Consider the following 15,000-nt stretch of genomic DNA (forward strand, 5'->3'; position numbering starts at 1 on the left):
TTCCATGGTGACGGGTCTCCCCATGGTGACGAACTTTCCATGGTGACGGGTCTCCCCATGGTGACGAACTTTCCATGGTGACGGGTCTGCCGCAGTGGCAGTGTGTCTTGGTGGTGACTTGTCTTCTCCCTTCTACGGTGGACCTCGATCGGGGGTGGGGTGGCTTGCTTTGAGCGGTGGCTGTCTCTCTCTCTTTCCTGCGCTGGATGGGGGGGGGGGGGGGGGGGGGGGAGACAGGGTCCCTCCCCATTGCTGCTGCTGTTGTTTCTTTGGGCCTGAACCCGTTCCTCTTCCTCTCTTCCCATTCCTACCCGGAGTCTGTAAATACAAAGTAGGTCAGATCGTATCCATTGTACTTGTCTGCGTTCATATTTGTCTGTCTGGGGAAGATGCTCCCCGATTCTCTGTAACCTTTACAGTGAGTCAGAAAAACTGATGGGTAAAGGGTGGAGATTTTTACGATCTCCCAGGTCAACATATGTGCAGACCTGCTAGTGCCTGAACCCCCTTCGTGTGTATACGCAAGCAGAAGATCAAATACACATGTTAACGATCCTGTAATCCATGTCAGCGTTCGGTGGGTTATGGAAACAAGAACATACCCAGCATGCACACCCCCGAAAACGGAGTATGGCTGCCTACATGGCGGGGGTAAAAACGGTCATACACGTAAAAGCGCACTCGTGTGCATACGAGTGAACGTGGGAGTTGCAGCCCACGAACGCAGAAGAAGAAGAAGAAGAGTCATAAAAAGCTGCTGTGTGTGGTCTAACCCATTTCCCCCCCATCCCATTCACAGCGAAACTCTACAAATCTTTTTTTTTTTTTTTAATAACCCACCTTCCGAATTCATGGCGCGAGTTTTGAAAGCTGTATAATCTTCTTTCGCCCTTCATTATATGCTTATAAGTAATTTGTTTGGTTTCCATTCTCTCTCCACTTGTAGTGAGAGTCTGGAAGCAACTGTGGCGTTTACCTGTTCATGCCAATCAGAAGCTAAATGTGTAAAAAGCCGTTCTGTGCTGACTGTCAGTACTTACTGGAAATATCCAAGCTGTCTTCTATGATCAGTAAGCACGAATACATTCCATCGTCAAGTTGGAAGGTGGTGGGATTTTTTTTTTAAGGAGGGGTGGGGGGGGGGGTGTGGTTGTGTGTGTTTATATGTTGTTGTTTTTTTATAAGAATAATTATCTTAGATACAAATAGTGAGATAGTGGAAGGCTGGCATTGCGAGGTGACAGTTTCGAAAACAACAGTAACAGCAACGCATGGTTCATTCCTACGTTGAATTATTCTTCGACAAGGGTTACCTTCTTCGACAAGAGTTACCTTCTCTCTCTCTCTCTCTCTCTCTCTCTCTCTGTGTGTGTGTGTGTGTGTGTGTGTGTGTGTGTGAAATAAAACTGCTGCAACCTATTTTGACGTCATACAGACCTGTTTACGTTTTCGGAAACGAAAGCAGTAAATAAAATCAGCCTTTTCATGTTGGACAGACTCTGTTCCGCTGCTTTTTTCTGGCATGTTCGATCGTAAACCTGTGGCTGTTTTTTTTGTTTTTTGTTTGTTTGTTTGTTTGTTTTTGTTTGTTTGTTTGGTTGTTGTTGTTTTTTTTTTTTTGTTTTTGTTTTTTTGTTTGCTTGCTCGTTTGTTGTTTTCTTAAGACCACATCAAGCCCCAGCATGTACACCGCAAGACGTCGCCAGGGAAAGACATGGACCATTCACGTACTTAAAGAGGACGACTGTAAAAATCGAGGGACAAAAGCAGTGGGCAGACTTCCCACTGATTCCCCCCACCCCCACCCCCCTCTCTCCCCATGGAAACCACAGAGCGCGGTAAAAAAATAATAAAAGGGGGGGGGGGAGAGAGAGGGAGAGAGAGAGAGAGAGAGAGAAAAGGGAAAAAAAAAAAAAGAAGACGTAAATGTGCTTTCCACATCGATTGGAATTTCCAGTTCATCAGGTTTGGGGTGAGTGCGGAAATGGAGGAGGGTACTGTTGGCTGGAAGGAGGGAGGGAGGGTGGGTGGGTGGGTGAGTGGGTTGGTGGTAGGGTGGGGCGGAGGGCGGGGGGGGGATGAGAAGAAGGAAGGGGGGACTCCGAGGGAGGGTAATCATTTGTCCTCTCACTTCTCCATTTGAAAAGAAACGACGATTGATTTAGATCGACCCGAGGGACGGGGGGGGGGGGGGGGGGGGGGGGGGGGGGGGGGGGGGAACCGTTGGTTTTGCCGAGGACTAAACAAAAAAACAAAACAAAACAAAACAAAAAAAAAGTAGTACGGGGACTGCCGAAAGGATTGATGGACAGTTAATGGGGTGGATGGGATGTGTTGTGAATGTGGCGCGGATCACGTGCATAGCCCACGCTCGTAGAAGTCAGGACACACACACACACACACACACACACACACACACACACACACACACACACACACACACACACAGAGAGAGAGAGAGAGAGAGAGAGAGAGAGAGAGAGAGAGAGTTGTATTTGTTCGGCTTCGTCAGTTTGTTGTTGTTTTTGGTGAATTCAAAACATCAATAAGTATTAACAGTATTAAACAGGACAGTTTAACAATATGAAATTATAAGAGGAAATGTGTGTTGGGGTTGAGGGGGGGGGGGGGTGAGAGGAGAAGGAAGGGTGTGTGTGTGTGCGTGTGTGTGTGTGTGTGTGTCCGTGGTAAACGGAAGGGGGGAGAGAAGAGAGGTGTGTGTGTGTGTGGAGGGGGGGGGGGGGGGGTCAGTGGGAACTCGAACGCGAACCCAGAATGAAATAATTTATCATGAACACTTAACAGTCTGTAGACACAGTGATGTGGTCTGTAGACGCAAACAGGATCGGAAGCTGATGTCCCTGTTCACACGTGTGTGTTTGTATGTGTGCGTACCTACGCTAGCTTGTTTTGTTTTGCTTACTTGCGTGTCTGCATGTGCGTTCAAGTTCATGCATGCGTGCGCGCCACTCTGTGTGTGTGTGTGTGTGTGTGTGTGCGCGTGTGTGTGTGTGTGTGTGTGTGCGCGCGCGCGCGCCTTTCTGTGTTTATGTGAGTGATTGTGCACACGCATATTTTGAGCATAAACTGTTACTGTTTGTACTGTTGTCCGATGGAAGTGAATTCATATTCAACAGCTCAAAACATCATGGTATGCAATTAATTATCTGACCTCGTGGTGACGATGTGCTTACAGAACGGAAGACGGACAAAGCCCAGACGGTGGTCAAGACCCGATACACCTACATCATGCTGAAAAACCAGTCAGTATCCCCCCACCCCACCCCCCACCCCCCAAACCCCCCACACCCCTTTTTTGTGGAATGTTTTGTAATTTGTTTTGGAATTGTTTGCATATCTACCTCATGTGTGTCTCTGTATCTGTCCCTGTATCTCCCCCCCCCCCCCCCCCCTCCCCCCCCCCCACCTCTGTCTGTCTCTGTCTCTCTCCGTTTCTGTTTCTCATTCCCCTTCTCCCTCCCTCTCTCTCTCTCTCTCTCTCTCTCTCTCTCTCTCTCTCTCTCTCTCTCTCTCCTCCCTCCCCTCCTCCCTTTCTCTTTCCCTCATTCTTTTCCTACTCTCTCTCTCCCTCTCTCTCTCTCTTATACATATATATATATATATATATATATATATATATATATATATATATATATATATATATATATTATATCCACCTGTCAATTTATGGTGGTGGGCACTATAGCGTGTTGTGTATGTACATGGTGGAAACAATAGTGTGTTGGGTATGTATAGGGAGGACACTACAGTGTGTTTGGATATTACAGGGTGGACCCTAAAATGTATTTGGTATGTACAGGGTGGAGACTGTAGTGTATTGTGTATGTGCACACTATACTGTATCGGGGTGGACACTAGTGTATCGGGTATGTACAGGGTGGACACTATAATGTATTTGGTATGTACAGGGTGGAGACTGTAGTGTATTGTGTATGTGCGCACTATACTGTATCGGGGGTGGACACTAGTGTATCGGGTATGTACAGGGTGGACACTATAATGTATTTGGTATGTACAGGGTGGAGACTGTAGTGTATTGTGTATGTGCACACTATACTGTATCGGGGTGGACACTAGTGTATCGGGTATGTACAGGGTGGACACTATAATGTATTTGGTATGTACAGGGTGGAGACTGTAGTGTATTGTGTACGTGCACACTGTATTGTATCGGGGTGGACACTAGTGTGTTGGGTATGTACAGGGTGGACACTAGTGTATCGGGTATGTACAGGGTGGACGCTAGTGTATCGGGTATGTACAGGGTGGACACTAGTGTATTGGGTATGTACAGGGTGGACACTAGTGTATTGGGTATGTACAGGGTGGACACTAGTGTATCGGGTATGTACAGGGTGGACACTAGTGTATTGGGTATGCACAGTGCACAGAGTGGACACAACAGTGTATTGGGTATGTACAGGGTGGACACTAGTGTATTGGGTATGCACAGGGTGGATACAACAGTGTATTGGGTATGTACAGGGTGGACACTAGTGTATCGGGTATGTACAGGGTGGACACTAGTGTATCGGGTATGCACACGGTGGACACTAGTGTATCGGGTATGTACATGGTGGACACAAGTGTATGGGGTATGTACAGGGTGGACACTAGTGTAACGGGTATGTACAGGGTGGACACTGGTGTATCGGGTATGTACAGGGTGGACACTAGTGTATCGGGTATGCACAGGGTGGACACTGGTGTATCGGGTATGTACATGGTGGACACAAGTGTATTGGGTATGTACAGGGTGGACACTAGTGTATCGGGTATGTACAGGGTGGACGCTAGTGTATCGGGTATGTACACGGTGGACACTAGTGTATTGGGTATGCACAGGGTGGACACAACAGTGTGTTGGGTATGCACAGGGTGGACACAACAGTGTATTGGGTATGTACAGGGTGGACGCTAGTGTATCGGGTATGTACACGGTGGACACTAGTGTATTGGGTATGCACAGGGTGGACACAACAGTGTGTTGGGTATGCACAGGGTGGACACAACAGTGTATTGGGTATGTACAGGGTGGACACTAGTGTATTGGGTATGTACAGGGTGGACACTAGTGTATCGGGTATGTACAGGGTGGACACTAGTGTATTGGGTATGCACGGGGTGGATACAACAGTGTATTGGGTATGTACAGGGTGGACACTAGTGTATCGGGTATGTACAGGGTGGACACTAGTGTATCGGGTATGCACACGGTGGACACTAGTGTATCGGGTATGTACAGGGTGGACACTAGTGTATCGGGTATGCACACGGTGGACACTAGTGTATCGGGTATGTACATGGTGGACACAAGTGTATGGGGTATGTACAGGGTGGACACTAGTGTAACGGGTATGTACAGGGTGGACACTGGTGTATCGGGTATGTACAGGGTGGACACTAGTGTATCGGGTATGTACAGGGTGGACACTGGTGTATCGGGTATGTATATGGTGGACACTAGTGTGTTGGGTATGTACAGGGTGGACACTAGTGTATCGGGTATGTACAGGGTGGACGCTAGTGTATCGGGTATGTACAGGATGGACACTAGTGTATCGGGTATGTACAGGGTGGACACTGGTGTATCGGGCATGTACAGGGTGGACACAACAGTGTATTGGGTATGTACAGGGTGGACACTAGTGTATCGGGTATGTACAGGGTGGACACTGGTGTATCGGGTATGTACATGATGAACACTAGTGTATTGGGTATGCACAGGGTGGACACAACAGTGTATCGGGTATGCACAGGGTGGACATTAGTGTATCGGGTATGTACACGGTGGACACTAGTGTAAGGGGTATGTACACGGTGGACACTAGTGTATCGGGTATGTACACGGTGGACACTAGTGTGTTGGGTATGCACAGGGTGGACACATCAGTGTATTGGGTGTGTACAGGGTGGACACAACAGTGTATTGGGTATGTGCAGAGAAGGGTGGACACTATAGCGTATTGTGTGTATATATGTCCAGGGTAAACGAGGACCAAGCGGACCTGTTCGTGCAGAACCTGACCAGCATGCTGGGTGTTCCCTCGGATGTGGCCGTTCTGGATGAGTGAGTGTTGTGTTGGGGCCCTGCTTCATCCCACTCTATTCTCTGTGTGTGTGTGTGTGTGTGTGTGTGTGTTGTGTGTGTGTGTGTGTGTGTGTGTGTGTGTGTGTGTGTGTGTGTGAGTCTCCCTCTCTCTGTCTCTGTTTCTCCCTCCCTCTCTCTCTTTCTCTCCCTCTCTTTCACTCTTTCTTTTCCTCTCTCTCTCTCTCTCGCTCGCTCTCTTCATCTCTTTCTTTCCCCCGCTTTCTCTCAGATGCAGGCATGCACACATTGACACAGACAGTGCCTGAACACACACACACACACACACACACACACACGGTACACTCAGACTCACACTCACACGCACTTTCTGTCTCCATCTCTCTTTCGCCGTCTTTCTCTCGCACACACTCCCTCTCTCTCACTCCCTTCTTTATTTTGGTAACCTTAAGTCCGGAAAGAGCGCGCGCGGGTCCCTATAAGATAATCGCTGAAATGTTGAAACACGCAGATACAACTGTCATTGACTTTCTTGTTGTCTATTTCAATAAGCTGTTTGATACTGGTATCTTTCCAACAGAATGGTCAAAATCAATTATTGTTCCAATCAATAAGAAAGGAGATGCCAACGAGCCAAACAACTATCGTGGCATAGCATTAACAAGTGTTGTTAGTAAATTATATACACACATCTTAAACAAAAGGCTTACATTGTGGGCAAAAGAAGAAAATAAACTCATTGAGGAACAAGCGGGATTCAGAGCAGGATATAGCACTATTGACCACATATTTACTCTTTATGCCATTGTGCAAAACTTGTAGCCTTTGTTGATTTTAGAAAGGCTTTCGACTCTGTGAATAGGAATGCTCTGTGGGTGGTTTTGAGGAAGTATGGGGTGAATGGCAAAATGTATAGGGCTTTGAGAAGTATTTATGACAGTGTGTTATCTTGTGTGCGTGATAAATGTTGTTACAATGATTATTTCAATTGTCACAGAGGAGTAAAGCAGGGTTGCATGCTTAGCCCCCTGCTATTTTCCTTCTTCATCAATGAGTTAGCTGTTGAATTATCCCGAACTGGTAAACATGGTATACAATTAATTCCCGGTGCAGTTGAAATGTTTCTGTTACTATTCGCTGATGATGTAATATTGCTATCTGATACGGTTATTGGTCTCCAGAATCAACTAGATAGTCTTAGACGAGAAGCTGACCGATTGCAATTGATTGTTAATCGAATGTCATGGTATTTAGAAAAGGGGGTCATTTAGCAATTAGAGAAAGATGGTTTTACGGAAACGAAGAACTAAAGGTTACAAATTCGTATAAGTATTTGGGAATGATTTTCACAACAAAATTAAGTATTAGTATAGCTTTGTCTGAAGTTTGTAGAAAAGGGAAAAGGGGGATCATGGAAATACAGAAATCTCTTAAAAATCTTAAGACTATGGACATAAATCTGTTTTGGAAAATGTTTGATACACGGATAGAACCACTCTTAACTTATGCAGCTGAAATATGGGGGTTACACGAAGATTGTAAGCAGATTGAAAAAGTGCATACTTTAGCAATAAAAAGATTCCTTTGTGTTCCTTTGCATACATCTAATAAATTAGTCTATGGGGAAACGGGAAGATATCCGCTATATTTCAGAACATATATAAAATGCATTAAATACTAGTTAAAACTCACTGCTTTACCAATGTCGCGACTATGTAGACAGGCCTATGAAATGCTCCTATCAAAACATGAATCTGGTCAGTTTAATTGGGTATCGAGCATTCATAAATTACTGAGTGAGAATGGGTTTGGTATAGGTTGGTTGAGTCAAGGGGTTGGATATGAGCATGGTTTCATAAGTGAATTTAAAGACAGGCTTATCTCATGCTATAAACAAAACTGGCATTCACACTTAGAAGCTAACGATAAATACAGGTGGTTTTATTCCTTTAAAAGCGTCTTTCAGGCAGAAAAATATTTTTCATGTGTAACAAATAAATGGCATAGGGACAGCCTCGTCAGGTTTAGACTGAGAGTGAGTGGACTAAAAAAAAAGCTTCAAACATTGGTTTTCCAGCGAAGAAGATGCGAATGTGTGTCCGTCGTGCGCGAGTGTGATGGAAGGTGAAATTAACTTTCTCTTTCATTGTACCGCATACGACGATAAACGAAAAAAACTGTAGTATGATAAATTCTTTCTTTGGTAATCCGAGTCATAATCATGTTGTGAATATTAATTCGAATGACAATGAAAACTCTTTGAAAGCTCTAGCCAGATTCATAGCAGAAGCAATGCTTGTGAGAAAAAAGATAATGGAACAAAATGACAACTAATCCAATGATGATCCACATTTAACCGCACATTTCATGTATGTATCGGTACGCATGTGAGTGCGTGCATTATTAAGTATGTATTTTGCGCGCGCGTGTATGTGTGTGTGTGTGTGTGTGTGTGTGAGAGAGAGAGAGAGAGAGAGAGAGAGAGAGATATTAGAACCATTCAAGAGGTGCAACAATATGCTTAATTTGATATCCCCCTTGTCCTGAGGGCTGTATTGCTATGTGGACAATAAATGCCTTTTCACGTTTCACGTTCACGTTTCACGTTTCCCTTCTTATTCTCTGTATCTGTTTCTGTATCTCTACAAGTCTCTCAAACTCCCTAAAAGACAAAATAAAACCATATATAAAGCCCATTATAAAAAGAAGAAATATTTAGCATAGAACATATCCCTCACATTCTTGGGTAATTTTTCTTGTCCTCGTAGCGTTTATTTGCACCACACCCCATAATTTTGTCCCCCCCAAGACATTTGCCTTGAAACCTTTTGCCTTAACGTGCATTGCGAAATTATTTTCGACATAAAACGAAGCATGGTTTTTACGGATTACATCCCGAAACATCAAAAATGAGTTACCGGTGTTGCCAGAGAATGACGCTCAATGGGAGGGGGGGGGGGTGGGGGGGGGGGTGCAGCTTTCTGATCAAGAGAAGCAATGGTGGTAATCGTGTCCCCCTCTCGCCCTAGCCCCTACACATACACACGCACACACACACACGCTGCGCGCGCGCGAATTCTACTGGTATTTACGCTTTGTGCTATCGCTACGTGGCGGATATCAGAGGATTGCCAATTACTTTACCAATGAGCGAGAGAGTCTCTCTCTCGAGAAAAAAAAAGGGAAAAGAAAAAAGATCGACAACTGTTGATGCTTCAGTTTCATTCTGCAGAAAGCAAGCGGTCCGACTTTTTTTTTTTTTTTTTTTTTTTTTTTTGCTGTTGACTTCAGAACACATTCCATTCAGTTTGTGTCGAGTCTGGTTCAACTCTGCATTCTTCCATGATGAATTGTTGCCCTAGCAACCAGCTGCGTAAAAGCCGTCTGTTTGAGGTTCCTCCCGGAGTGACGCGTTCAGAGAATGATGGAAACATTAGATCACTGGAGACATAGGAGTCTGGCTCGCCTTGTGGTCAGACGGGGAGGTTGCAGTGTGCACACACAAGTACTATTCCCATCATGAACTGTGGTTTACCCGCCCCCCCCCCTCGCCCCATTCTCCCTCTTCCCAGACTGTCTGCCGACAGTGCATACGTTTAGCACGTTTTTTTGTGACAGGACAATTGCATTTGTGGGATGGTTCTAGCGACCCAGTAGGTATGTACATAGCCGCATGCACGTTCAGACAGGACAACTGCATTTGCGGAATGGTTCTGGCAACCAGTGGGTATAATGTAGTCATTTACACGTTCCGACAGGACAATTGCATTTGTGGGGTGAGTTGGTTGGTTCTGGAGACCAGTACATGCTACTACATAGACTGAATTGGAAGCGAGACTGTTGAGCCAGTTGAAAAGAAGTGAAGGTGAATGGAAAAAGATTGGTGGGGGTGGGGGGGGGTCAGAGGTGGTGATAGTGGTAGCATGGTCCATGGGGCTGGCGCGCAGAAGAAAAGTTGTTGTCTTGACGGGCGCAATAGCCGAGTGGTTAAAGCGTTGGACTGTCAATCTGAGGGTCCCGGGTTCGAATCACGGTGACGGCGCCTGGTGGGTAAAGGGTGGAGATTTTTACGATCTCCCAGGTCAACATATGTGCAGACCTCCTAGTGCCTGAACCCCCTTCGTGTGTATATGCAAGCAGAAGATCAAATACGCACGTTAAAGATCCTGTAATCCATGTCAGCGTTCGGTGGGTTATGGAAACAAGAACATACCCAGCATGCACACCCCCGAAAACGGAATATGGCTGCCTATATGGCGGGGTAAAAACGGTCATACACGTAAAAGCCCACTCGTGTGCATACGAGTGAACGCAGAAGAAGAAGTTGTTGTCTCGTTCGTCATTTATCAGATAGATTCCGTTCCCTCGACAAAGGCGGCAGTACGTCGCAGGTCTTCCAGTCCTCCGTAGAGCCCCCGGGCCGCTGAGATTGGGTCGGGCCAGGTTGGTGGAGCAGATGTTCTATTGTCTGGCTGCCTGTTCTGCAGAGGCACTGCTCTGTGTCGCCGATACGGAGTTTCGTGTATAGGTGGTGTTTCAGGCGGTTTGTGGCCTGTCCTGGGCCTGAAAATGGCTACCTGCTCTTGACGAGTCAGCGGGTAGTACGGGCCTGCTCTGTTGTGGCGTGGATGGACAGGTCTACCAGCTACTCTGAATCCAGGACCATCATTAAGGCCAAGCTGCAGAACAAGTGGAAGCAGCAGCATCCACGCCACAACAGAAGAAAAGTCAAACACGCACTCTCACTCTCTCTCTCTCCCCTTGAGAAGCCCAGGTGAAAAGGAGAGAGAGAGAGAGAGAGAGACGAACAGACGGAGCGAGAGAGAGAGAGAGGAACAGACGGAGCGAGAGAGAGGAACAGACATAGAGAGAGAGAGAGAGAGAGAGAGGAACAGACATAGAGAGAGAGAGAGAGAGAGGAACAGACGGAGAGAGAGAGAGAGAGGAACAGACGGAGAGAGAGAGAGGGGGAACAGACGGAGAGAGAGAGAGGAGGGGGGGGGTGAGGGGCTAGGGAATGAGAGAAAGAGAGAATTTGTCTCCATTCCTCATTAAAATTTTTTCGTTTCTTCTTTTTCCATCCTCATTGCCCTCCTCCCTACCCACTACCTTTTTCCCTCTCCAGCATCATTAAAGTCCATTTAAAGAAAAAGAAAAAAAAGAAAAAAAAACATAAAAGAAAACTGTGGTAAGGTGAAATTTAGCTGGGGTCCGACATTAACACCGGATCAAAATTGAAGGCTTGCCGTCTTATCACGATCGTGTTGGGCAAAGTAACATCAAAGAGCAACCACCCATGACTGCAGTTCTAGTCTTACCTTCACACTAATGCAAACACTGACGTAGATCGAAAGGAATGTATGTTGACGGGCCACTTTGCTCTCTCTCTCTCTCTCTCTCTCTCTCTCTCTCTCTCTCTCTCTGTGAAGAAGGGACAGAGTGGTTTACACACACACACACACACACACACACACACACACACAAGCGCGTGAACACACACACAAGCGCGTGAACACACACACACACACACACACACACACACACACACACGCGGTACACTCAGACTCACACTCACACACACGTGTTTTAAAAAGTTTACTCCTTTTTGAGAATAATCAAAGAGAAGTTTTATTGTTTGAAATTAGGTATTTATTGCACTCCCTATTTATGAAGGGTACAAATGTTGATATTCGTTGGATACCATCGCACACTGGATTCCTTTATAACGAGCAAGCAGACAGGGCAGCAAAAAGGGGAGCAAAGAATCATATAGATAGTATAAAAAATATATTGCCCATTGTCATACAAGGAAATAAGCAATATACCAGAAAGAGATTTTTATAGGTGCTTGAATTCAAGTCTAAAACCTCCTCAGTTGACTCTCTCAGACTTTGGTTCGATTCACAGACCAATTGTGAGTTTAGCTCTCAGACTATTATCAAATTCATTACGGACCAAGTATTGTTCTAATGTCAAGTGCATATGCTTTAGTAACCTGACAGTTAAGCATATATATATATTTTTTTTTTTACTGTAGCTTGATGAAGCCTTATGTACATGAAAGTGTGTCTTCACAAGTGACTGAAAACGTTGATGTTTTTGACTTTTTGTAATCATTATCAGTTGTTTCGCTTGTCAGTTTAACGACTTCTCTTTTACGAAGTCCTTTAAGTAATTTCCTGTAATTGTATTTAGAAAGTTTTTTTTTCAAATTTCACCCTCATTTCACCTACATTTGCCCAGTTTTCCCCAACCCTCCATTCATTCACATCTCCCACCCCTTCTATCCGATAATACTCAAATGTATTCATAAATACTTTAACAAAATGTCTTCAATCACCGATATATGACGGGACATTAAACAAAATTCCTCCTCCTCTATACAACACACACACACACACACACACATATATATATATATATATATATATATACATATATATATACACAGACCAAAGCAAGAGAGGGGTGGGGGATTGGAGAGAGAGAGAAAGAGAGAGAGAGAGAGAGGGAGAGAATGGAATAACACCCCTCTTGCTTATCGACTGACTTCAGAATATGGAAAAAATTGATAATTCATACCAGCGTCTAAATTGTTTCGTTCTCAGCTTGCTTCCAAATTCTCAACAGCAACAACAAAAGAATATAATTTTGTCCTACTTTTTTTTTTTAATCCACACAAATACACTGAATTAAAACTTTTCTCTCTCTCTCTCTTTTTTTTTTTATTTTTTTTTTTTTTTATTTTTTTTTTTTTGTACAAAATTAAAATCTAAAGAAAGTTGAAAAGAGGCTTGATAAACGCGAGCAGGCGGGGATGACAGGGGGGTGACGGGGAGGGGTTACAGACGTATTATGTGGGTCTGTGTGGAACCCTGTTCGTTTGATTCCCCGAAGATCAAAGCGCCGCGTGATACACGAGATGAGATAAAACGGAGACCCGCCGAGCGAGTGATAATGGAGGGGGTGGGGGTTGGGTGGTGGGGGAGACCGACAGTCCATCAGAGTTCTCATCACAGAAAAGAATAGACCTCTCTCTATCTCTCTCTTTCTCTCTCTCTCTCTCTCATTCATACACACACACACACACACACACACACACTCTCTCTCTCTCTCTCACACACACACACACAGAAAGAGAGAGAACAAAAGAAACCTCCCTTCTTTAATTACTTCTCTTGTAGTTTATATATATATATATATATATATATATATATATATATATATATATATAATGTGTGTGTGTGTGTGTGTGTGTGTGTGTGTGTGTGTGTGTAATGTATATATACGAGAGTCAGAGAGAGTGGGGTGGAAGGAGGGAAAGAAAGATAGCGATAGAATGAAATAACACTCTTTTGTCTATCATTAGACCTCAGAACACGGGGGAAAAAAACTGGTAATTCATACCTAAGATGTGGAGTGATGGCCTAGAGGTAACGCGTCTGCCTAGGAAGCGAGAGAATCAGAGCGTGCTGGTTCGAATCATGGCTCAGCTGCCGATATTTTCTCCTCCTCCACTAGACCTTGAGTGGTGGTCATGACTCTAGTCATTCAGATGAGACGATAAACCGAGGTCCCGTGTGCAGCATGCACTTAGCGCATGTAAAAGAACCCACAGCAACAAAAGGGTTTTTCCTGGCAAAAATCTGAAGAAAGATCCACTTTGATAGGAAAAACAAATAAAACTGTACACAGGAAAAAATGCAAAAATATTGGTGGCACTGTAGTGTAGCGACGCGCTCTCCCTGGGGAGAGCAGCCCAAATTTCACACAGAGAAATCTTTTGTGATAAAATGAAATACAAATACAGACAACTTGCTTCCAAATTCTCATCAGCAACAACAAAAGAAAAAGGAATGGGATTTTGTACTACATTAAAAAAAAAAAAAAAAAATCCACTTTAATACACCGAAAACTTTTTTCTGGGTACAAAATCTAAAGTCTAAAGGAATTGAAAAGAGGCTTAATAAACGTGCGGGCGGGGATGACAGAGGCGTGACGGGGAGGGGTTACAGACGTATTATGTGGGTCTGTGTGGAACCCTGTTCGTTTGATTCCCCGAAGATCAAAGCGCCGCGTGATACACGAGATGAGATAAAACGGAGACCCGCCGAGCGAGTGATAATGGAGTGGGAGGGGGGCGGGGGGGGGGGGTGTTGGAGGAGGGAGACAGTCCATCAGAAATCTCGTCACAGGAAAGAATATACCTCACACACACACACACACACACACACACACACAGATACCTCTCCTTTCCTTCATTACTTCTCTTGTAGTTTTTTTTTTTCTTTCTTTTTTTGGCAGGGGGCGGGGCGGCGAGGGGGGGGGGGGGGGGTCGCTGGGCTTTGGGGGCTGTGATGTATTTCACTGTCGCCTCCCTCTCTTCCCGTTCAACGTTGACTTAATTAAAAACGCATCAAGTTTGTATAGAATCTCGTTATCTCGTTCGTTCAATCGTTCGCTTCGCTCGGTCATGTCGTTTGTTTGTTTGTTGGTTGCCCAGGCAACGAAGAGCCGTTCCAGGAGTTTGAAACATGATTCGGATATCTAGGTGTTTGAAAATTTGCAAGTTTATCACGCCCTTTTTTTCAGTTCGTAGCTGAAAGTATCTTTTTTTTTAATGAACAGGATGTACCTGAAACTTTTTTTTTAATGCCTATACATTCTGGCCCATGTCAGCTCACTTTGGATGTATGAATAGTAGGAAAGGGAGAGAGAGAGAGCTGTATGTATGAATAGTGGGAAAGGGAGAGAGAGAGAGCTGGATGTATGAATAGTGGGAAAGGGAGAGAGAGAGAGCTGGATGTATGAATAGTGGGAAAGGGAGAGAGAGAGAGAGAGAGCTGGATGTATGAATAGTGGGAAAGGGAGAGAGAGAGAGCTGTATGTATGAATAGTGGGAAAGGGAGAGAGAGAGAGCTGGATGTATG

The 15,000-nt window shown here is 44.9% G+C and overlaps 1 protein-coding gene across 1 annotated transcript in view; it reads left to right on the forward strand.

Annotated features, from left to right (window-relative positions):
* The window catches only part of LOC143293871 (uncharacterized), a 431,915-nt gene that overhangs the window by 160,439 nt on the left and 256,476 nt on the right, over positions 1-15,000 (forward strand). Inside the window, exons 7-8 of the mRNA XM_076605190.1 lie at positions 3,197-3,263; positions 6,008-6,091. Of these exons, the coding sequence (XP_076461305.1) occupies positions 3,197-3,263; positions 6,008-6,091 (151 nt within the window). The remainder of the gene's footprint in view (positions 1-3,196; positions 3,264-6,007; positions 6,092-15,000) is intronic.

This window comes from Babylonia areolata, chromosome 19 (genome assembly GCF_041734735.1).
Source record: "Babylonia areolata isolate BAREFJ2019XMU chromosome 19, ASM4173473v1, whole genome shotgun sequence".
NCBI lineage: Eukaryota > Metazoa > Mollusca > Gastropoda > Neogastropoda > Buccinidae > Babylonia > Babylonia areolata.